Source organism: Meles meles, chromosome 13 (assembly GCF_922984935.1).
Source record: "Meles meles chromosome 13, mMelMel3.1 paternal haplotype, whole genome shotgun sequence".
In the NCBI taxonomy this organism is placed as follows: domain Eukaryota; kingdom Metazoa; phylum Chordata; class Mammalia; order Carnivora; family Mustelidae; genus Meles; species Meles meles.
In genome coordinates, this window is record NC_060078.1 from 54,780,565 (window position 1) to 54,803,321 (window position 22,757).

At 36.6% G+C, this 22,757-nt stretch overlaps 1 protein-coding gene across 5 annotated transcripts in view; it reads left to right on the forward strand.

The window, feature by feature from the left end:
- The window catches only part of TBC1D12 (TBC1 domain family member 12), a 121,570-nt gene extending 99,285 nt beyond the window's left edge, over nucleotides 1–22,285 (forward strand). For all 5 annotated transcript variants that reach the window (XM_046027745.1, XM_046027746.1, XM_046027747.1 and 2 more), the window contains 7 exons: nucleotides 6,063–6,143; nucleotides 8,901–8,989; nucleotides 9,885–9,956; nucleotides 15,443–15,571; nucleotides 15,838–15,947; nucleotides 18,934–19,192; nucleotides 20,442–22,285. In XM_046027745.1, coding sequence (XP_045883701.1) covers nucleotides 6,063–6,143; nucleotides 8,901–8,989; nucleotides 9,885–9,956; nucleotides 15,443–15,571; nucleotides 15,838–15,947; nucleotides 18,934–19,192; nucleotides 20,442–20,510 — 809 coding nt within the window. In that variant the 3' untranslated portion in view covers nucleotides 20,511–22,285. The remainder of the gene's footprint in view (nucleotides 1–6,062; nucleotides 6,144–8,900; nucleotides 8,990–9,884; nucleotides 9,957–15,442; nucleotides 15,572–15,837; nucleotides 15,948–18,933; nucleotides 19,193–20,441) is intronic.
- The last annotated feature ends 472 nt before the right edge of the window (nucleotides 22,286–22,757 follow it).

The following is a 22,757-nucleotide window of genomic DNA, read 5'->3' on the forward strand; positions in this document are numbered from 1 at the left end:
ACTGCATACAAATATACATTATGCAATACTGTAGCTGCACTGTATTCCAGTTTGGCTGTACTGTAATTTATTTAATCATTTTCTTAGTGATAGTCAAATTAATGACATATTTTTTTTTTAAATATTTTATTTATTTGACAGAGAGAAATCACAACTAGGCAGAGAGGCAGGCAGAGAGAGAGGAGGAAGCAGGCTCCCTGCGGAGCAGAGAGCCCGACGTGGGGCTCGATCCCAGGACCCTGGGATCATGACCCGAGCCGAAGGCAGAGGCTTTAACCCACTGAGCCACCCAGGCGCCCTCAATGACATATGTTAAAAGAACATCAGGGTACTATTTTTTACCTCTCAAAAGTGATTAATAAATGAAAATTATCCACATAGGGTACAACTGATAATAATATAGAAATATTTATCAGTGGCCTCAAAAAATAATCTTTCACCTATCTATTCTAGTTCTAAGAATAAGAAAATCGTCAGGATTGGGTACAAAAGCTTTTTTACAAGAATACCCATTGTAGCAAATAAAAATAAATAACTGGACAGAATTATAACAAAAATCTAAATATTTATCTTTAGTCTTAGAAGTGATGCCAACTTTGAATGGTATGATTATGATTTTTTAAAAAAAGATTTACTTAAGAGAGAGAGAGAGTGAGAGAGCGTGAGCAGAGGGAGGAGCAGAGGCAGAGGGAGAGGAAGATAGGTAGACTCCCTGCTGAGTAGGGAGCCTGATGCTGGGGTCAATCTCAGGATCCTGAGATTATGACCTGAGCCAAAATCAGTAGTCAGACATTTAACTGACTGAGCTACCCAGGCACTCCTATCAATGATTTTTTTTTTTTTTTTAGATTTTATTTATTTATTTGACAGAGAGAGATCACAAGCAGATATAGAGGCAGGCAGAGAGAGAGGGAAGCAGGCTCCCTGCCGAGCAGAGAGCCCGATGCGGGACTCCATCCCACAACCCCGAGATCATGACCTGAGCTGAAGGCAGTGGCTTAACCCACTGAACCACCCAGGTGCCCCTATCAATGATTTTTAACATTGATTTTCACAGGTATCCCATAACAAACATGTTACCTTAAGCAGAACTTTTTTCTTTTTAAATTTTAAAAATATAATTTAAAGGAGGAATTAAGTGGGGTACCTGCCTGGCTCAGTCAATAGAACATGCGACTCTTGATCTTTGATCTTGGGGTTGTAAGTTCAAGCCCCATGTTGGGGGTAGGAGTTTACTTTATAAAAAAATAAAGGAAGGAAGAAAGAATTAAAGAGTTTTTAATTTAGAAAAGATTCAAGTCTGTCTAACCTAACCGTTTCCTCCAAATAAAACAAAGTTTTGTTTTGCCCTCTGTGCTTGAAACTAATTTAAAGGAAATATTTTTACATTACAGTCAGAACTCTCAGATAAAACCCTTGACATTAAGGATTGTTGAACATACGGTGATTTAAGTCTTAAGAATCAGTTTTATATACAGATGAGGTGATAAAGTATTGATGGCTATTTGAAATTTGGTTTGTAGTTTTGTTGAGAACTTTGACTCTAGTATGTTAAGTGTCCTAATACTTTCTGCATTAAAATACTGGTTAAGTGATAATGCAATCATGAAGTTGTTTTTCAGGCTCAAAATTTATAAAGTTGGTAACATAACTAGGTCATTTACCTTGAAAGTAATTTTATATTTTCTCTACTAAGCAGTTCTGTATTCAGGAATGGACTAGGTGATCATTCTTTTTTATTAGTGGTAGGAAGGAAGCTAAATTTCAATTGAAGTAAATCTTTTTTTTCTAAATAAGATTTTATTTTCGAGAGAGAGATAATAGGGAGGAGGGGAGTGGAGGAGGAGGCAGAGACTCTCACAGACTCCGCACTGAATATGGAACTCAATACACGGCTTGATCTCACAACCCTGAGTGAGATCATGACCTGAGCCAAATTCAAGAGTCTGACACTCAACTGACTGAGCCACCCAGGTACCCTGAAGTAAACTTACTTTTGATAACTTTGTTTCCTTTTAATGACTCTTAACAGTTTGACTTTTACTTACTGATTTTAATCATGAAATTTATAACCCTTAGAGAATAGTAGAACAAGAGTTAGTAAAGTAAGAATAGAATAGTGGGATTAGAATAAGAATAGAGGTAAGAATAAGGTTTTTTTTTTAAGTCTTTTTTTTTTTTTAATTTATTTGAGAGAGAGAAAGAGAGAGAGAGCATGAGGGGGAAGGACAGAGGGAGAAGCAGAACCCCTGCTGAGCAGAGAGCCCGATGTGGGGCTCCATCCCAGAACTCCAAGTTCCTGACCTGAGCCGAAGGCAGTCGCTCAACCAACTAAGCCACCCAGGCGTCCAGGAATGAGGTTCTAAAGTCAGTCATAAGTGGTTCAAATCTTGGTTCCACTATACATTAGATTTGTGACCTTGGGCAAATTACTTAACATCTAAGAGAATTAGTTTTCTTCATCTGTAAATGGAGTTAGAGTATTAGCTGTCTGAAAGGATTGCTCTAACAGTTATTTGTGGTAATGAATATGAAATTAACAGTGAAAGTGAAATTTGCTTAGAGTATGTACAGTGTTATCATTGTCAGAAAATGAGAAAGTGAAACTTATACTGATCTCAAAGAGTTCCCAATTCAAGTCCAAGATACATGTTTAAGTCTGTTTCATATTCTACATTTATAGATTCAGAATAACATAAATGAGGCATGTGGAGTCAAGTATGGAATTGAACTGAGATGCAAGTCTTCTTATTGTAGATAAGCACCGTAAATCTTCCTGGAGAGATGTCCTTTGATGTTTAAAATGCATTACCATATTTTTATTAGTAGATCAATTCTGTGGCTCCCACAGGTGAGGATTTATTCGGAGAGCCTTTCTTCTTCCAGGACAGCTTTAAAATTTGAGTAGAATAGTGAGACTGGATGTGGCTTGGAGTCAGTTTGAAATCAGAAATTATGAATTTTAGTTTGGTACCTGATAACTGCAAAAAAATATTGCATATCTAAATTACAAAATTATATCTACCTCTTTTATCAAATTATTGACAGATTCAAATAATAGAAATTTTGACTTTTAAAAAAATGTTCTTTCTAAATGATTAGTAGTAATGAAAAATGAACAGAAGGGAGAAAAGATCAACATAGCAAGAGCTGCTTGAAATATATCTAGTCAGCTTTTTTATAAAGATCTGATTCTTGGCAATATAAGAATACTTATTATGGTACAGTCATACATTGGAATACTGTGCATTTGTTTTAAAAAAAGAAAACTAAAGCAGATTTATTCTCCTAATAAGGGGTAGCTTCTAATATAATAAAGCAAGATGCAAGTTGGTGCTATAATATGCGGCCACACTTTTTTTTTTTTTTAAGAGGAAGATATATCTGTATATACTTGTACCTTCATATTTTCATCTTTAGATTTCTGGTAAGCATAGTTACATTTGAAGGAAGGAAATTTACTTTTCATTCTATACTTCTTTATACTATTTGAATTTTTAAAAAATAATATTGTACTGCCTTTAAACAAACTTTATAAAAAAGATTAATGAAAGCAGAAACGCTCTTGGCATTTTGGGCAATGTATAAACGGTGTTTTGTAAGAAATGTTTGTTGCTGTTCTTCTGTCATTGAAATGTTCTGCTCTTGTGAAATTTAGAATATCAGTTAATGATTAGAAAGTAAAGACCATTAAAATCTGAGGACTGAGGAAAAAACATTGTTTCTTTTGTTCTTGAAGTTGTAGCAAGATCATGCATATGGGTGCATAAAGTGGTAGTCTCACAGTGACTGGGCACTTAAAATGGAAAGGTATGAGTAAAGATATTTGAATGCAGGCCCTTCGACCAAATCTGAAGGTTTGGTAGCTTTAGAAAGCAGTATCCTAATGGAGAAACCAATTTCTCCATTTTTCATCCATGAAAATAAGCACTAGCATTTATTGAGGGTCTGTAAGTTGTCAGGAGCTTTATGAAAATTATCTTGTTTAATCATCAGTATTCCCATGAATAGGTATTATTTTTCTCCACTTTATAAATGAAGAAAGCCAAATTCCAGAGTAACCATGTAACTTTCTTAAAGTCCCAAATACTGAAAATCTGGTATTTGAATCTAGGTCTTACTGACTCCAAAAAATCATTTTTCTCTTACTCCATGATGATACTCCTTTAGCAAAAGCATCTCTTCCTGCCTCATACGTACATTCTCTATTGTAGCTATTTGGATGACCACTGTGCAATATTTTATTTGCTATCTTTCCAATTGTGGTAATAAATAGTTTTGGTAGAATCAAGTTCTTTGATTTGCCACATTTTTGATGCCTGCTATATAAAGGAAGACCTGAGCCATAATAGGATTTTTCTCCCATTTTTAAGAGTAAAAGTTAAATCAGAATTATATCCATATATCCAATCTGTTAGCTAGAAGGTATATTCTCTAGATTCTTCACATCTCTGCATTTGGGCTTCTGCCCCCTTTACCCTCAGATGTTGCTCCCATCAGGGTCACCCATCACTTCCATACTATAAATTCCAATGGGCATATTTCACATTTTGTCTTGCTATATGATACTGGATACTTCATCACTTCCTTCTTTGTAGCTTACATCTAAGTACTTCCAAGATTTTACATATATTATCTCATTTACTATTTAAAGCCCTAGGCTGTAAGTATTAGTACTAGCTCCACTTATGAATGAGAAAACTAGGTTAGAAGCGTTAGGTAGCTTGTGGAGTGTCAAACAGCAACTCCCTATCCTTTGTATAGTTAGTGAAGTGCTCTTTTCCTTTGGTTTCTAGGACAACTGGTTCTCTTTTATTTCTTCATGCATTTTAAAAAAATATTTTATTTATTTATTTGACAGAGAGAGAGATAACCAATAGGCAGAGGGGCAGGCAGAGAGAGAGTGGGAAGTAGGCTCCCTGCTGAGCAGAGAGCCCAATGCCAGTGATCATGACTTGAGCTGAAGGCAGAGACATAACCCACTGAATCACCCTCTTTGTGCAGTTCTTATTCTTCTGATGTGCGTCTTCCTGTGTCTACCCTTTAAATATTTGTCTTTCCTGGCAATCCATATTTCTCATTTCTTCTTGCCCTAATAATCTCCCTGAACACACTTATGAATGGTTTTAATCATCAACTGTATACTGATGGATCCCAAACTCTCCAGTATGCATGCACTGCCTTCAGATCCGGTTTGTCCAAAATGGAACTTAATACCTTCCTCCTTCCCACAAATCACAAATTTGCTTCTTCTGTGTTCATTCTCTCAGTGGCATTATTATGTAGCCAGCTACTGTAGCCAGAAGCCTGGAAGTCCTAATGAGTCTGCCTTTTCCCCCTCTCTTTCAGCAAGTTTTGCTTTTTCTGCTTTCTGAATATCTCTTGTGTTCATTTCTTCTCTCCAACTGTGCTATCACTGCTCAAGTTTAAGCCTCATCATCTTTTGCTTGGGCTATTACCACAAAACTCTAACTTCACTTCAGCAAAAGGTCAGCTTCAACCTACCCACAACACTACTGCTAGCTTAAGAGACACAGATCAGAGTGTGCTATATACCTTGTAGTTGTAGATAAACTCTAATCCCTTTAGCATGCCATTCAGGTCCCGTGACCAACTAGTGCTTGCCTGTCATCCAACCTTATCATCTTTTCTTATTCCCTCACCCCTTATAATCTAAGCGTCCTGAAATCACTTGTAATTCATGCAAGTAAGTCATGATCTCTTTTCTCTTTGTGACTTTGCCCATGACAATTCTTAGAATGCCTTCTTCCACCTTGTTCTTTTATAAGACCCATATTTATTCTTTATGGGGTAGCTCAGTCATCACTTCCTCTAAGAAGCCTTCCTTTATCCCCTACCTGGGTTAGAAAACTCTCCAAGTGATCCCATGGTTCCATGTATGTATTTCTTATGGCACTTAACTCTCAAAACTGCCTTAGTCCATGTGTGGCCCCAGGTTTACAAATGAACCTTTTCCATGGCCACGGAAAAAAAGGGTAAAAGTTAAAATATATGAATATATTTTTCCTACTGTTTATTAATTTTTATTTTGTTTTCCCTAGAACTTTATGAAATCTTCCTCTCAAGAGCAAAAGAACGGTGGAAAAGCTTCAGTGAAACAAGTTCAGAGAATGATGCAGAAGGTGTGTTTTTTTTTGTTTTTTTGTTTGGTTTTTTTTTTTAGTACAAATTTCTGGGTGAAAACCCAGTCAGTGAAGATACGGGTGTGATTTTTACCATGTATCAGGAACTGTAGCAATTGCTTTACAACATTATTTCCTTTAATGTTAGTAGCCCTTTAATAGGCTTAAAGTAATTAACTTGTAAGCAGTGAAGCTGTGATGTAAACCCGTGTTTTTGGACCTCGGAACGCAGGATTTATTCACAACAGTAAGACTAATAACTTAAAAACTGAAGTATTTTTAAGCCTACTTTTAACTTAAAGATAGATGGTCTTCACTCCTCACTTATGACCTATATCCTCACTCACTGCTTTCACTCACTCCCTAAAACATTATTTATAATTCTTATCGTGCCTTATCCTTTGTTCATTTAATTAACTCATAGACCTCATCTTTCCCTCCACTCAGTTTTTTCCCTAATCATTTTGAAGAAGATAGGAATACTTTTTTCCTGTTACCATTATTTATTAAATATAGGTAAATATATTCAGTCACCTCTTGTCCTTGAATAATGGAGAGCTATTTGTCTGCCAGTCACTTTTCTTTCTGTATTTGCTCTACTTCATAGATAGCAAACATTCTTCTTTTGTCAGTAAGTAAAACTCTAAAAATGAACATGATTTAGAATAGAGAAGTGGTATGTGTTGCAGAATGGTTTTCTATGAGTATGTATACAACTTTATTAAATTCCTTGAATACCCTCCTATTTTTAGAAGAGTGAACAGTAGGTTAGGGAAAATTGACAAAATATGGTTAGAGGGAAGATTTGATTTTGAGAAAGTTCATGTAAGTGTCAGCCTGAGACGTGTTAGCTTTGTCAGCTATTTTTGGGAAACTAAAAGTGTAAGGAAGGTAAAGATGTAAGAAGCTGTACACTGGAAAGGCCTTAGCTGTTTCATAATTCTTTTTGAATTCATTTTATGAGGTTTTGAAAGTATAAGAATTAAAATAATTATTTACTTTAGGACAGAGGGAGATTAAGTCAGATTGGTCAGATTAAGTGGTAAAAGTTGTACTTTAGTAGAAATTAATTTCATGTAATGAAGAATTGTTCCAATTAGAAACAGTATTCTATCTGATTTACTGATTTCTTATTACCTGTGTGTTTATAATTTGCAGTTGTCATGTAACTTTCCTGGCCATTGTTTTTTCAACTATTACTTCTACCTCAATTCTCCTCTTTTTTTAGACATGTATGTTAGACCATTTATCAGTGTCCGTCAAGTCTTTCACTTAAAAAACATATTTTTTCTTTCTGTGCCTCAGTTTAGATGATTTTTATTGACCTGTAATCAATTTCACCAATCTTCTTTTTTCCAATATCCATTCTATTAGATCTGTCCAATGAGTCTTTAATTTCAGATATTCTGTTTTGTAATTTAGAACGTCAACCTGGTATTTTTTGTAGATTCTGTTTCTCTGTGGAAATTCACCTTTCCATTCCATACATTTCCTCCCATCCTTTCCCTCAATTTTCTTTAACATTTAACAGTTAATATTCTTGTTTAATTCTAATACTGGATCTTCTTCAGGCCTGCTTCTGTGGGTTTGTTTTCCTCTTGATTGTAAGTCATATTTTCCTGCTTCTTTGCATATCTTAAAATGTTTAATTATATGTCAATCATTCTATAAAAGATGAGTAGATAAACTGAAGTTGATGTTTGCCCTGCAGAGGAAGCATGCTGTTTTCTGTCAGGCAGTTGGATTATCGCCTCAGTTCAATCAGTAACTGAGCTAGATTAGGCCAGGGTTTCAGCTTTAGGTAAGCTTAGTTCATCGTGGGTTTCACACATCTTGGTAGGAAAAGCTGTCCTATTTTTGTTATAGGCTTCTCCCTCTCCTGAGATGCTCTCCCAAAGGCTTTGTAATTTGGGGTGATTTCCTTCTGCCTTTCCAGCCCAGCCTTCTGCACTTCACTAACACTACACAGAAGTCCCGTAGGGGTAAACCAGTTATACATTCAGACTTCTCCAGATTCTCTCACATCGGTCTTATTTGGCCATGGAAATCTCTTCTGGTTTCTGTTTTCTCAAGCAAGGGTACCTTTGTTATGGCAGGCTCAGTCCCAAAGTCATGGCCCAGATTTGGCACATGCCTCCAGGAAGAAAAATGGCTACCTAGGAAAGACTCTTCTCTTTCTGGGATTTAAATCATCTGGACCTCTCTCTCTATGTCCACAGCATTCTTAAAAACCTTGTGCTATTTGAAACTTACTTGTTTTTCCCAGTTGTTATTGTGGGAGTGATAATCTGCTCTTACCTTGTATAAAAACTGGAAGTAGAAACCTTTCATATACTTTTCTGATAAATACATAAATATTTTCTTCATGTAAGAAGCTCTTAAGGGGGTGCCTGGGTGGCTCAGTGGGTTAAAGCCTCTGCCTTCGGCTCAGGTCATGATCCCAGGGTCCTGGGATCAAGCCCCACATTGGGCTCTCTGCTCCGCAGGGAGCCTGCTTCCTCCTCTCTCTCTGCCTGCCTCTCTGCCTAGTTGTGATTTCTCTCTGTCAAATAAATAAAATATTTAAAAAAAAAAAAAAAAAAGAAGAAGCTCTTAAGTTCCAGCAAAAGCTGTGTGGTGTTTCTTTGAATTTCTGGGTTATTCATCTTTTAACTTTCCTTAAGTAAAATATCGATGCTATGTGATCATTCTGTGTATACAAGATTGAACTGGGTATGGCCAAATAATCTTTTAATTTTATCTACCTGACAAATACAGGTGTATCTGTTGCTGATCGGGAGGCCAGTCTGGAATTAATTAAGTTGGACATATCCCGTACATTTCCATCCCTTTACATCTTTCAGAAGGTGAGGGTTTCTAACCAGTTGTAACTACTTTTAAATTTTTTTGTGATCCAAGGCAACGAATTCTCAAATACATAGCTATTATTTTTTAAAAGGCAAAACTATAAAAATTAGAGACCTTTATATGAAAGTGTGGAACTATTAGGAAAATTCTGAAGGAATTTCTGTTATTTTGACCCATTGACTATTGACTGAATGCATTGTAGTTAGCATAGCCCATAATACTTTTATTCATTATGGTGAATTTCTTTGATTTATTTTTTATTCTGAAAGCTATTTGAATTTTAACATTTTTGCTTAGCCAGTTGTTAAAATATAAAGAATATTTTCCCAAATCTTAGTTTTCTAGGATTACTGTTGAAATAGGAAAAAATGGTTCATAAAAATGATCTTGTGCATAGGCAGTCATGACTTGCTTATACTTTATGAGAAATGATTATTATATTTTGTATGTACTTTTTATTTCACACATGGAATTTCTCTAGATTGATACAATGAAATAAAAATTTTTACCATTAAGATTAAAATTATTAATAAACTTAATTTGGTGTAGCTTGATGGTTTCCTTTTGCTAAAATTATATGAAGTGAAACAGTCTGTTTTCATCATAATCTTATCATACCAAATCTAGAAATATTTAAAATAGTACAAAGACTGTATAACTTGCATCCATCAAGTGAGTTCATTTGACTTTTCTTTGGTTCAGGATTAAATATTTTTATTAATTCTTTAGGGAAAACATTACAGAGCATATTTAGAGTATTTCTGACAGTGACAGAATATACTAACTAAAATAACTCATTTAGGAAATGCTGGAGTTTATTTAAAAATTACTTATTTGGGAATTAACATATAGACAGTTATTTGGGTATTTGACATTTCATTTTTCTCTCCTAAGGGTGGCCCATATCATGATGTCTTACATAGTATCTTAGGGGCATATACATGTTATAGACCTGATGTTGGTTATGTAAGTATTTGTTTCAATCTGGTTTTTGAATATAAACATTTTATCTTTCTTATCAAAGTATCTTATGTTGTACTAGCTCCCAAATGTCTGTATCTGTCTGTCTTATTTTTCTTGGGGCTATCAACCAACCAGAGAGGAATCTTCCCAGGCACTTGTGAGACTGCCTGCCAGATTTCTGGGAGAGCTACTGGGGGTTTTATTATTCAATTTGTAAGCCTTTATTAATTGCCACTGTTGTTGGTGTGGTGCCTATTCTCTCCTCCCTGTGTCTGTGCCTCTGGAGATAAACCTCTTAGATTATGTTGGGTTGAGGGAAGGATAGGCACCTGTCCCTGTAGAATAGAGGAAGGGATTTGCTCCTTGTATAAATTTTCAGCCAATCCTAGTTTTAGCCTTACCCCTCCAATTTCAGAGGGACCTGTAACTCGAGTTTCTGAGCCTTGCAGATTTGTAGCAGAATTGGTTTGCTGCTTATTGGCTTTCTTCTCTGCAGGTATCTTAGTTTCAACATCTCCATTTAGTTACAACTTCTGGAATGCTAGTGACATTTTTATTTACTGTTTATATTATTTTCCATTCTCTTTGTCTTCCTAGGCTCATATTGATTTTTTTCTTTAATGTCATTGTAGTTGGATTTGGGAGGGAACACAGAATAATGTGAGTGCTCAGGGGCACCTGAGTGGCTCAGTTGGTTAGGTGACTGCCTTTGGCTCAGGTCATGATCCTGGGGTCCCGGGATCAAGTCCCATGTTGGGCTCCCTGCTCAGCGGGGAGTCTGTGTCTCCCTCTGACCTCACCCCTCTCATTCTCTCTTTCAAATAAATAAATAAAATCTTTAAAAAAAAGTGTTCAGTTTGCTGTGTTTAACTGGAAGTCATGAAACCTCATCTTACCTTTGTCTTTTTTTTTTTTAAGATTTTATTTATTTATTGGAGAGAGAGCGCATAAGCAGAGGGGGAGGAACAGAGGGAGAAGATCCCACTGAGCAGGGAGCCCCAAGTGGGACTCAATCCCAGGACCCTGGGATCATGACCTAAGCCAAAGGCAGACACTTAACTGACTGAGCCACCCAGGCATCCCCAAAATAAAATCTTTAAAAAATGTGAACATTACATAATGTTTTGACTATTCTGTGATGTAATACATGAGCAAGGGAGTTTAGACCTTTCGTTCAAATTTCACTTTCTCCATAAGGACTACTTGGACCATCTTCTTTAATATAAAAGCTACTATATTCCCAAACTTGGCACTTCCCCCCTTTACTATGCCATATTTGTCCTGTAGCACTTATCATCTTTTAATATAACATGATCTGTTTGTTGTTTGTACAAAGGTCATGATCCCAGGATCCTGGGAACAAATCCTACATTGGGCTCCTTGTCCAGCAGGGGGCCTGCTTCTCCTTCTGCCTGCTACTTCCCCTGCTGGTTCTCTCTCTCTCTCTCTGATAAATGAATAAATATCTTTGGGGGGGAAAAAGATTTTATTTTTTAATTAATCTTAAAATTACTTAAAATTACCCAACATGGGGCTCAAAATTACAACCCTGAGATCAAGAGTCACACATTCCACCAGTTGAGCCAGCCAGATGCCCCTGTAATGTTCACATTTTTAAGATGACATCTAAATTTTTTTCATCTTGAGTTTATAATGGATTTGATTTTTAGCACTTGCTAAATATTTAAAAATAAAACTCATAACGTTTTTAAAAAGTGTAACCAATAGAATTTAAATAATATAATGATTTTATGTATATCATCCATTTCTTTTTTTTTATTTATTTTTTTAAAGATTATTTATTTATTTATTTGACAGAGAGAAAGATCACAAGTAGACAGAGAGGCAGGCAGAGAGAGAGGAGGAAGCAGGCTCCCCACGGAGCAGAGAGCCCCATGCGGGGCTCGATCCCAGGACCCTAGGATCATGACCTGAGCCGAAGGCAGCGGCTTAATCCACTGAGCCACCCAGGCGCCCCTCTTTTTTTTTTATTATTTTATTTATTTGACAGAGAGAAATCACAACTAGGCAGAGAGGCAGGCAGAGACAGAGGAGGAAGCAGGCTTCCCGCAGAGCAGAGAGCCCGATGTGGGGCTCAATCCCAGGACCCTGAGATCATGACCTGAGCCGTATATCGTCCATTTCAAGACAAATATATGAGATATGCAGTGGTCAAATAACTGTATTCTATACCTGAAACTAATATATGTCAAGTGTACTTCAATTTAAAGAAAAATATTTGAACAAGGCCCACGATGCAGATTAGCTCTTTGAAGTTATGTAAAATGACCACAATATAACCAAATAATGCCAAACCTTAGTGGCAAACCAGTCAGCCAAATCAGATTTATTTTATAAGATGAGATAAGATAATAATACAGACTATTTTGGAATATATATTTCATGATGTGATTTGACAAATGGGGTTTAATTATATTAATTATATTAAAGAATAACACATGCTGAATCTATCAGTAAATCACACAAAAGTTTTATTTCCGGAATCTATTCAGTATATCTTGAAAAAAATTGGTAATGGTTCATATTCCAGTTATGTTTAAAAGAACCAAGGGTACCAATCTGTATTACAGTTTTCTTTACTTGTTCTCCTTGGGACTCTCTCCCTCTGTGGCTGTGCATTCTTTGATAGAAAGTGGTATGGAAGAGGTGAGGTCACCAAATGAAGGCTGTTATTACTCATCTCTGTTCTATATAAAATGAAATTCAGTCCTACAGGGCTTAATCCCAAGACCCTGGGATCACGACCTGAGCCGAAGGCAGACACTTAATGACTGAGCCATGCAGGCATCTCTAAAATAGTGTTTCTTAAACAGCATCTTAGATTCAATTAAATATATCAGTTCCTTCTATTTGCTACACATCTATTACAGACAGCTAATGGCTTGCCCCTTGTATCCACCCCGCAAATTTTGTGGTATTAAGAATATAATTATGGGGGGCGCCTGGGTGGCTCAGCGGGTTAAAGCCTCTGCCTTCGGCTCGGGTCATGATCCCAGGGTCCTGGGATCGAGCCCCGCATCGGGCTCTCTGCTTGGCTGGGAGCCTGCCTGCTTCCTCCTCTCTCTCTCTCTCTCTGCCTGCCTCTCTGCCTACTTGTAATCTCTATCTGTCAAAAAAATAAATCTTTAAAAAAAAAAAAAAAAAAAGAATATAATTATGGGGGGCGCCTGGGTGGCTCAGTGGATTAAGCCGCTGCCTTCGGCTCAGGTCATGATCTCAGGGTCCTGGGATCGAGCCCCGCGTCGGGCTCTCTGCTCCGCGGGGAGCCTGCTTCCTCCTCTCTCTCTGCCTGCCTATCTACCTACTTGTGATCTCTCTGTCAAATAAATAAATAAATAAATCTTTAAAAAAAAAAAAAAAAAGAATATAATTATGGGGGCGCCTGGGTGGCTCAGTGGGTTAAAGCCTCTGCCTTCAACTCAGGTCATGATCCCAGGGTCCTGGGATCGAGCCCCACGTCGGGTTCTCTGCTCAGTAGGGAGCCTGCTTCCTCGTGCCTCTCTGCCTGCTTGTGATCTCTGGCTGTCAAATAAATAAATAAAATCTTTAAAAAAAAAAAAAAAGAATATAATTATGAACAAACAGACATGGTTTTGTCTCTGTACTTTATTAGTGTCCTATTGTTGACATAACAAATTGCCATAAACTTAGTGGCTTTAAACAATACTACTTTATTACCTGGCAACTCTGCAGATGAGAAATCTGAAAGTCAAGGTATTAGCATGGCTGCTTTCCTTCTGGAGGCTGTAGGGAAGAATTCATTTCCTTGCCTTTTCCAGCTTCTAAAAGCTGCCTAATTCCTTGGCTCTTGACCCCCCCACCCATCTTCAAAGTCAGTGGTGTAGCATCCTCAAATTTCTCTGTGACTCTCCTACCTCCCGTTTCCCTCTTTCATTTATAAGGACCTTCATGATGATTACATTGGGCCCACCCACGTCATCCAGGATAATCTTACCATCACAGAATTCTTCATTTAATCACATCTGCAAAGTGCCTTTTGCCGTGGAAGATAACATTTTCACAAGTCCCAGGGATTAGGACGTGGAAATCTTCTGGGCATGTTATTCTGCCTGCCACAGGCTCTATCCTCATGGAATTTATACTCTAGAAAATCAAATAGGGAATTACTGTAGATTTTGTAAAGAGTACATGGAAGAAGCCAGAGAAGTAGGAGGAGAACAAAGAAATACTGGATCACAGAAGCAAAGGGAATTCTAAGAGGATAGAAAAGTGCCCATTGGGTTTTACAAGTTATTGGTTATCCTGGCAAGAGGAATTTCAAGATCGGCTAGTAATGGAGTGGAAATCCAAACTGAAGTCTGCAAGAAATAAAAACTTCAAAGGGAACTGAGAAAGTAGAAATAGTGATAGCAGGCAAACCTTGAAAACATTTGGCTGGGAAAAAGAGACGGGCGGTTTCATTGTAAATACTGTTTTTGTGTAAGTCTGTTATGCAAATCTGTACCAGAAGTGCCTGATGAAGTTTTTTGGGTTTTTTTTGTTTGTTTGTTTGTTTGTTTTAATTAAAAGATTTTATTTATTTATTTGACAGAGAGAGAGATCACAAGTAGGCAGAGAGGCAGGCAGAGAGAGAGGAGGAAGCAGGCTCCCTGCGGAGCAGAGAGCCTGATGCGGGGCTCGATCCCAGGACCCTGAGATCATGACCCGAGCCGAAGGCAGCGGCTTAATCCACTGAGCCACCCAGGCGCCCCCTGATGAAGTTTTTTTAGTTAAACAATGAGCAGCAGTTCATATCACTTATCTGCTCAAAAATGTACAACAGCTGTCCATAACTCACAAGCAAGCATCTGTGTAGCTGAGCTTTTTCCTCAAGACTTTCACTGTTGGAATTGCATCCTACTTAAGTTCTCCCAATATCAAGATTGTGCTCCAGCTGGGCTGGTCCTATGTGTCTTTGGTCACATTTTTTTTTTTTAATTTCTTGGGATTTTTTTTTTTTTTCTTATTTGTTCATCCTGCTTTTCCAGGAACCCAGCCTACTGTCCACCCTCCCACCACCTATTCTGTCTTAGAACTTCAGTAGCACTTTTCATACATTTATTTTATTCTTAGTTCCTCACTTTATGCCACAGACAGATGTGCTGTGACAATGAAGACAATCACCAGATTTTCAATGTCCTCTACTTTGAAAGACTTTAGAGTGAGAGAAAATGAAAGCGAGATTAGTACATGGAGATAGGCTTTTGTAGCAAGTAAAAGCTGATACTTTCTCCTTTTTTCCCAAAATTTTCCCTAATCTTTTTAAACCATAACACATGAACAAAAAATTTAAGATTAGGGAGATTTCATAGTTATTGACAGGTTCTCTGTATTTACGTTCATTGACAAATAAAAAGAAAACTCAATTCTACTTTAATATCACTTTATAATTTTTAAGGAATACAATAAGATAAACTGTATTGAATTATTATTGTAAGCGCATTTTGATGAACTTCTTTTCTTTGAAGGTCCAAGGGATGTCCTTCATAGCAGCAGTTCTCATTCTCAATTTGGAAGAGGCAGATGCTTTCATTGCATTTGCAAACCTCCTCAATAAGCCATGCCAGCTGGCCTTTTTTCGTGTGGATCACAACATGGTATGAACATTTGGAAGGAATCATGTTTTCATTGGACTGTCAGTTTCTATAGTCTGAGTGCTCTTTTAGAGTGAAAAACAGTAAGTAGAAGACCAAAATAATCTTATCTAAAATAAGTTTTTCATTGAATTATAATTTTACAAATGCTTGATAAAAAGACTTGGAAAGAAGTGCTAAGCAAGATTTTCTTTTAATTCTTTAAGGGTTTAATTTCTCTATTTCTAAAATATACTGTTCAGTAACTTTATTGATATTTCTATCTTTAGATGTTGAAATATTTTGCAACGTTTGAAGTATTTTTTGAAGAAAATCTCTCCAAACTATTTCTTCATTTCAAATCTTACAGTCTTACACCAGACATATACTTGATTGATTGGTAAGTCATAACATCAATAAAATATATAACTTTTTGTGTATTTTAGGAACAAGAGTAAATCTCATGCACAGGATTATACAGATAAAAACTCCTTCCCCTAACAAATAGAGAAACTCTGACATTTTTGTGGGGAGCCATTTGATTAAGAACATGGACTCTGGGCTGAAATCAGAATCCCTCAGTTTGTGTTTTAGTTTTTTATCTATAAAATGGGAATAATATCTATATCATGGATTATAGTGAGAGTGTTTTACATGGATTATCTCCTTCAATGCCTGCATGCTACGCTCAGGAGAGAGCTATTTCTTTATCATTCTTAACACATAAGAGTTTATAATAGTTATGATATGTTTTTTTGGTTTTATTTTTTTACTGAGGGCTTTGTTTTTTTCAAGGCTTTATCCTGCTTTTTGACAGAGGAGTGATGCTTTATTTAGGTGCTAGTGCCTTTTTCTCAACGTTGCACTTAAAGTTCTTCCTTGCTGAGGACTCTTGTGAGCCATCACTAATTGATTATAGAATAGTGGGATGGTAATTTTGCCAAAGGGATGGAGCAATTATCTTAAGATAACTTGTTAAGAGTACATGTGAAACATTGAAACCTTAAACCCCAGTCATCAAATTCAGTGGATTTCATGTAAATGAGACTAAGTTTCACTATAGAAAAATAATTAATGGCCTTGATCAAGTTGTTTGGGGATTTCTTTTATATAAGCTTTTTAAAAAACTTAGTTATTTTTCAGTGTTTTTTTTTTTCTTTTTGGTGCAAGGGAGGTGTTTTTTTGTTTTGTTCTATTTTTTATTTTTCTTTTTTAAAGATTTATTTATTTGACAGAGAGAGAGAGAGATCACAAGCAGGCAGGCAGAGAGAGGGGCGGAAGCAGGCTCCCTGCTGAGCAGAGAGCCCAATGCGGGGCTCAATCCCAGGACCCTGAGATCATGACAGGAGCCCAAGGCAGAGGCTTAACCCTCTGAGCCACCCAGGAGCCCCTGTTTGTTCTTTTAAAGATTTTATTTATTTATTTGAGGGAGAGAGAGAGCATGAGACGGAAGAGGGTCAGAGGGAGAAGCACACTCCTTGCTGAGCAGGCAGCCCGATATGGGACTCGATCGATCATGACCTGAGCTGAAGGCAGTTGCTTAACCAAGTGAGCCACCCAGATGCCCAAAAAAGGTGGTTTTATTAAAGGATGGGGACAGAACACTAAGGTGCTGCCTTAGTGTGTTCATTTCCATTTCTACTCGGAACATTAGAGTTCCTCTGGGAAGGCCCCAAGATAATGGGGAGAAGAAAAGTTTTATGTTACGAAACCCAGAGGACCAAGGTCAAGTACTAAATCTGTAGAGAAGGAGCAAAAATACTCGATTGCCAGTCTTTTTTTTTTTTTTTTTTTTAGATTTTTTTATTTATTAATTTTGACAGAGAGAGATCACAAGTAGGCAGAGAGGCAGGCAGAGAGAGTGAGAGGGAAGCAGGCTCCCTTCAGTGCAGAGAGCCCGACGTGGGACTCGATCCCAGAGACCCCGAGATCATGACCTGAGCCGAAGGCAGCGGCCCAAACCACTGAGCCACCCAGGCGCCCTCGATTGCCAGTCTTGAGGAGTGTGAACGAACATAAGGCAAACCAGTATCACATTTGGTAATAGGGAGCAGAATGTAACTAGTAGTGAGTACTGTGTTCTACTTAGGCACTGCTGGTACCTTCTCTCATTTTGAGCAATGAATTACTATCCTCTCTACTACCAGAGGTGTGCTTTTTTTATGCAATTAAATATGTGTTATTTAAGAAATAGACATGGATTTTTGTTTCACTGCCTCTGTGGAACTTACTACCTAAGTAAGTAGTAAAACTTAGTTCCTTCCTCAAGTTTCATCAGCCCTACCTCAGATAAGCACAGCCTTTGTAAAGAAAAACGTGTACTTTGGGAGCTCCTGGCTCCCAAAGGTGGAGTATGCAACTCTTGATCTCAGGGTTATAAGTTTGAACCCCACATTGGGTGTAGAGATTGGTTTTTTAAAAAGAGAGAGAAAAAAAAAGTGTGCTTTGCCAAGGCAGCTTCAAGAGAAGTTCTCTAGCACCTACTGTCCCTATTTCCCCAACCAGAGCACAGCCCTGAAGCTCCACTGGATAAAGAATTGCATGAACAGGGCGGGGCACCTGGGTGGCTCAGTCCGTTAAGCGGCTGCCTTCGCCCTGAGTCATGATCCCAGGGTCCTGTGATCAAGCCCTGCATTGGGCTCCTTCCGTGTAGAGCCTGCTTCTCCTTTCCCACTCCCCCTGCTTGTGTTCGCTCTCTCACTGTCTCTCTCTGTCAAATAAATAAAATCTTTTTAAAAAAATTACATAATCAGACATTGTCAGAAAGGATGGGAAAAACCATTTTAGTGATTCTGTTGGAGCTATACATGCTACAAAAGAAATAGTAAGTAAAGTTTGGTAAAGGGAAGAAAAAACCAGTAGATGTTTGTGGGAAAAGAGAGAAGTCTGATTACGATTTTGTATTTAGGTTACTAAAAGATGATACTTGAATTCCTCATACAATAATAAGTAACTTTTATTGAGCCTTTCTTATGCACCAGGCACTATTCTGAATACTTTACATTTATTCCTTTAATTTTCAAACAATCCTGAGAGGTAGGCAATATTACTCTCTATTTACTAATGAGGAAATGGAGGCACAGCAAGGATGGATATCTTGCTCAAGGTAACACCACTAATGTCAAACTCAAACATTCTGGTTTCAGAGCCCATTCCCTTAACCACTAGGTGTTTTTGCCACTCTTAATTTCTGTTAGGCCATGTCTCTGTGGAAGGTGGTAAGTTACTTTTATTTACTTTCCCGCTATTCAAATTCTTTGAAGGAAGGAGTAGTCTCTTATTTATCTTTTTATCTCTAAGCACTGTTCTTTTTAAATAGAGATGATTAATGAGTGAATGAATAAATGAATGAAAAACTTCAATGACTATTTTCTCCCTAATTTTAGGATCTTCACACTCTATAGCAAATCACTACCACTTGATCTGGCCTGTCGAGTCTGGGATGTATTTTGCAGAGATGGGGAGGAATTTTTATTTAGGACTGGATTAGGAATCCTCCGATTATATGAAGATATTCTCCTACAAATGGACTTTATTCATATAGCACAGTTTCTAACTAAATTGCCAGAAGATATCACATCAGAAAAACTGTTCAGCTGTATTGCAGCCATTCAGATGCAAAATAGCACCAAAAAATGGACTCAGGTAGAGTGACCTTTTCCTACTTCTTCTAATGGATGTGTTAAAACGACCAGTTGACTTATAAAAAACTTATTTCTCAGGGGCGCCTGGGTGGTTCAGTGGGTTAATAAGCCTCTGCCTTCAGATGGGGTCATGATCTCAGGGTCCTGGAATCAGGCTCTCTGCTCAGCGGGGAGCCTGCTTCTCCCTCCATCTCTGCCTGCTGCTCTTGTCTACGTGTGATCTCTCTCTCTGTCAAATAAGTAAAATCTTAAATAAAAAAACCAAAATTCCTTATTTCTCAAATGTTAGTGCCTAATTAAAAAACAAAAAAATAATTTTTGACTTTGAAAAGTCAAGAATTTAAAGTTGATTTCTCTTCTTTCACCTATCCAAAGCTATGGTTTTATTTTTATGTAACTCTAATAACTTTGATATATATATTTTTTTTACTTTGGTATTTCAAATAGACAACAATTATATCAGACACCTGCTGGGTGGCTCAGTTGGTTAGATGTCTAACTTTTGGTTTTAGCTCAGATCTCGATCTCAGGGTCATGAGTTCAGGTTCTGTGTCATGGAGCCTACTTAAAAAAACAGAAACAAAGCAACCTACTTTGTGCTAAAGATTGTAACAGAAAGAATATAATGTATGATCTTGGCTTTTTAGATGCCTAGTCCTTTTAGGGAAGCAAACATTGGCAGTCTAAGTTAAGTGCCATAAAAGCATTATCACTTGCTCCTTGAATGATAGACAGTAGGCATCATAAGCTCACAGTTTGATTGCTTACTAAAATGAAGTGTCAGAAAATACACATCCAGAAAATGTTCTGTTACCAAGTAGTAATTTCAGAATATTTGGCAAGTGATGAAAACTGGAATCTAATTGTATACCATAAAGTTGGGTTGAAAAGAACAAGAGGATTTGAGAATAGCAGTCTTCCAGGAGCAAGAGTTAAATACATTAAAGCTTTTTCATGTTAATAAACTACAGTTACTGGGGCGCCTGGGTGGCTCAGTGGTTTAAGCCTCTGCCTTCGGCTCAGGTCATGATCTCAGAGTCCTGGGATCGAGCCCCGCATCGGGCTCTCTGCTCAGTGGGGAGCCTGTTTCTCCCTCTCTCTCTGCCTGCCTCTCTGCCTACTTGTGACCTCTCTCTCTGTCAAATAAATAAATAAATAAAAAATAAATAAATAAACTACAGTTACTTAAACTCTTTAATCTTTGTGGTAGTTAATTTTGAGGATTAATCTTTCCTTTATATAATTTCCAGGTCTTTGCATCTGTAATGAAGGATATTAAAGAAGGAGACAAGAATAATAGTCCTGCTCTGAAAAGCTAATCTTCAAAATTAACAGACTAATTGAAACATAAATAATGTTTTGATAAAAGTTTTTCGTTTCCTATGTAAAAAGCGTGGAAGAAAATGTTGGAGAAATCTAAAAGAATCAAGACATGGGAAACTGCTGATTTTGAATTCCATGGCTGAAGTAAATGAAATGAGTAACCAATTGACAGTATTAATAAAAAAAGTATTTTGTAGGGAGAGCCATTTTACAAAGGGAAGAGTTTAAATGACTAGTTCATACTCCATAATTTGGAGTGAAGTTTAATGCAATAAACTTTTTTAACAGTTTTGGAGATTATTCAAATTTTTACATCTTTTTTCTTTTTTAACAGTTACCATAAAAGCACTTTGGAGGCCAGAGCAGGATTGTTAAATACTACTTTAACTTCCAAAATACTATTTGAAATAAACACCTGAATACAAATATTATCTCCAGTTCCAACTTTTTGAAGATATTAGAGAATAAGAGAAAACAACTTTGTAGATTATTTAAGTCACTGAAATTGTTGTCTTCATTCACAGTTTGGAACAAATTGGGGTTTTCTGGGAACTGGAGCTTGTTTCACATTTGTTTAGGTGTTTTTCCACAGTATCATGTTTGTTTTTGAAGGAAAATTGTTTCTTAAGGAATACCCATCATTCAAAGAATTTTAGCCTTTCTGTTTAGTCTAAGAAGTTATTCATCTAGTAATTTAAGGAAGCTAACTGGTAGAAGGAAAGTTCTCTGCACTTTAGTGGACTGAAGACTTGATTTTGGAAGTAAGTCCATGAATATAAATGAGATTTTTCACTGGTAAGAGTTAAAACATACAAATTCTGAGAGTTCTGAAATAGCATGCTATTTGGCAAGACTTTAAACTTTTTAGTTAAAATTCCTTCACTGTCTGTAGAAACAAAATTTAATTCCAGTTTTAAATTTGAAATCTTAATATGTAGCCAAGTCTATGACTTGTAAAACACTGTGCATAATTTTCTAATCAATGGAAATAAGAAAAGAAAAAGATAAAATTAACTTTTTTCTAATGAGTCTAACTTTGATGGTATAGTGGATAAAGAAATTAATTATTGGTAAATCTATGAATTTTATTATAATACATTTAATCCTTAAACCTAAAATAAATCACTTGAGTATTATAAGTGATATCTGTATAACATGCTCTTTGGTTAATAATTAGATGTACAGTGTGCTTTTATGTTTGCAGTTTTGTTTAAAACAACACTTGAGCATACTATTTCTGTTAGTGGTATATAGTCTTCAAACTAACAAGCCTGAAAAACTTGTTAGTTCAGTGACTGCCTCTTTAGGAGTATGGGACCAGATGGTGTCCATATATTTTTACCCCATGGGTCATTCTAGCCTAGGGACCACTAGTGGAACCCTCAGAAGTTAACTCCTATCTTAGGAGCTTACTTAGTGGAAACTAGTATTGTAATACATATTGAGGGAGTACCCAGGGTCTTAATAGGTTTTAGAATGATGTTTTTAACTCTGGTAACTACTTCCTCGATATTGGTGGCCCTGATATAAGAGGGAATGTAACCCCTGGCAGTAATCTTGTTGAAGTTATACTACCTGCCTAAATTTAATCTTACTTGTGTGTATTTGTTTCCTGAGTTTGACCTAAATTACTGTATTTCTTTTTCTCATTTTTATTATTGTACAGTTTCTTTACCTTTCAAGTATAAATGTGTATATAAAAATGTAAATACAAGGAATTCACTAAAAACCACTATTAATAATTACTGTGTAAATAAAACTTGTAAGCAGAGTAATTACTTGAAATGAGTCTTTATTACTTCGGGGATAACTGGTTTATTTAACCACATTTGGAGGGGGAAAAAAGGAGTAATTTTCCCCCCAAAATTTCTCTTCCAAGGGATATTCTAGTCCTTCAGTCTCTTGAGACTCACAGTACTGGCAGCTCAAATATTATCCTGTATCTTCCTTTGAATCTTCTGTACAGGCAGGGTTATTCAACATGGTCAGTGTATGATGGGATTTTTTTAGGTTAAAGTATATTTTCAATTAAAAAATAAGTTTTCCTAAAATCTTCGAGGTGATGTTAAATTTAATATGTATAGAATGTTTCATTTGTCTGTTTTATATAAATAAAAGTATATATATATATATATATATATATATATATATATCACTGAAAGGACAGTGAAGTAAGAAATTTCTTACTTCACTGTCCTTTCAGCCCAGGTATACATTGTATTATTTAAGTGCTACCTGGAAGA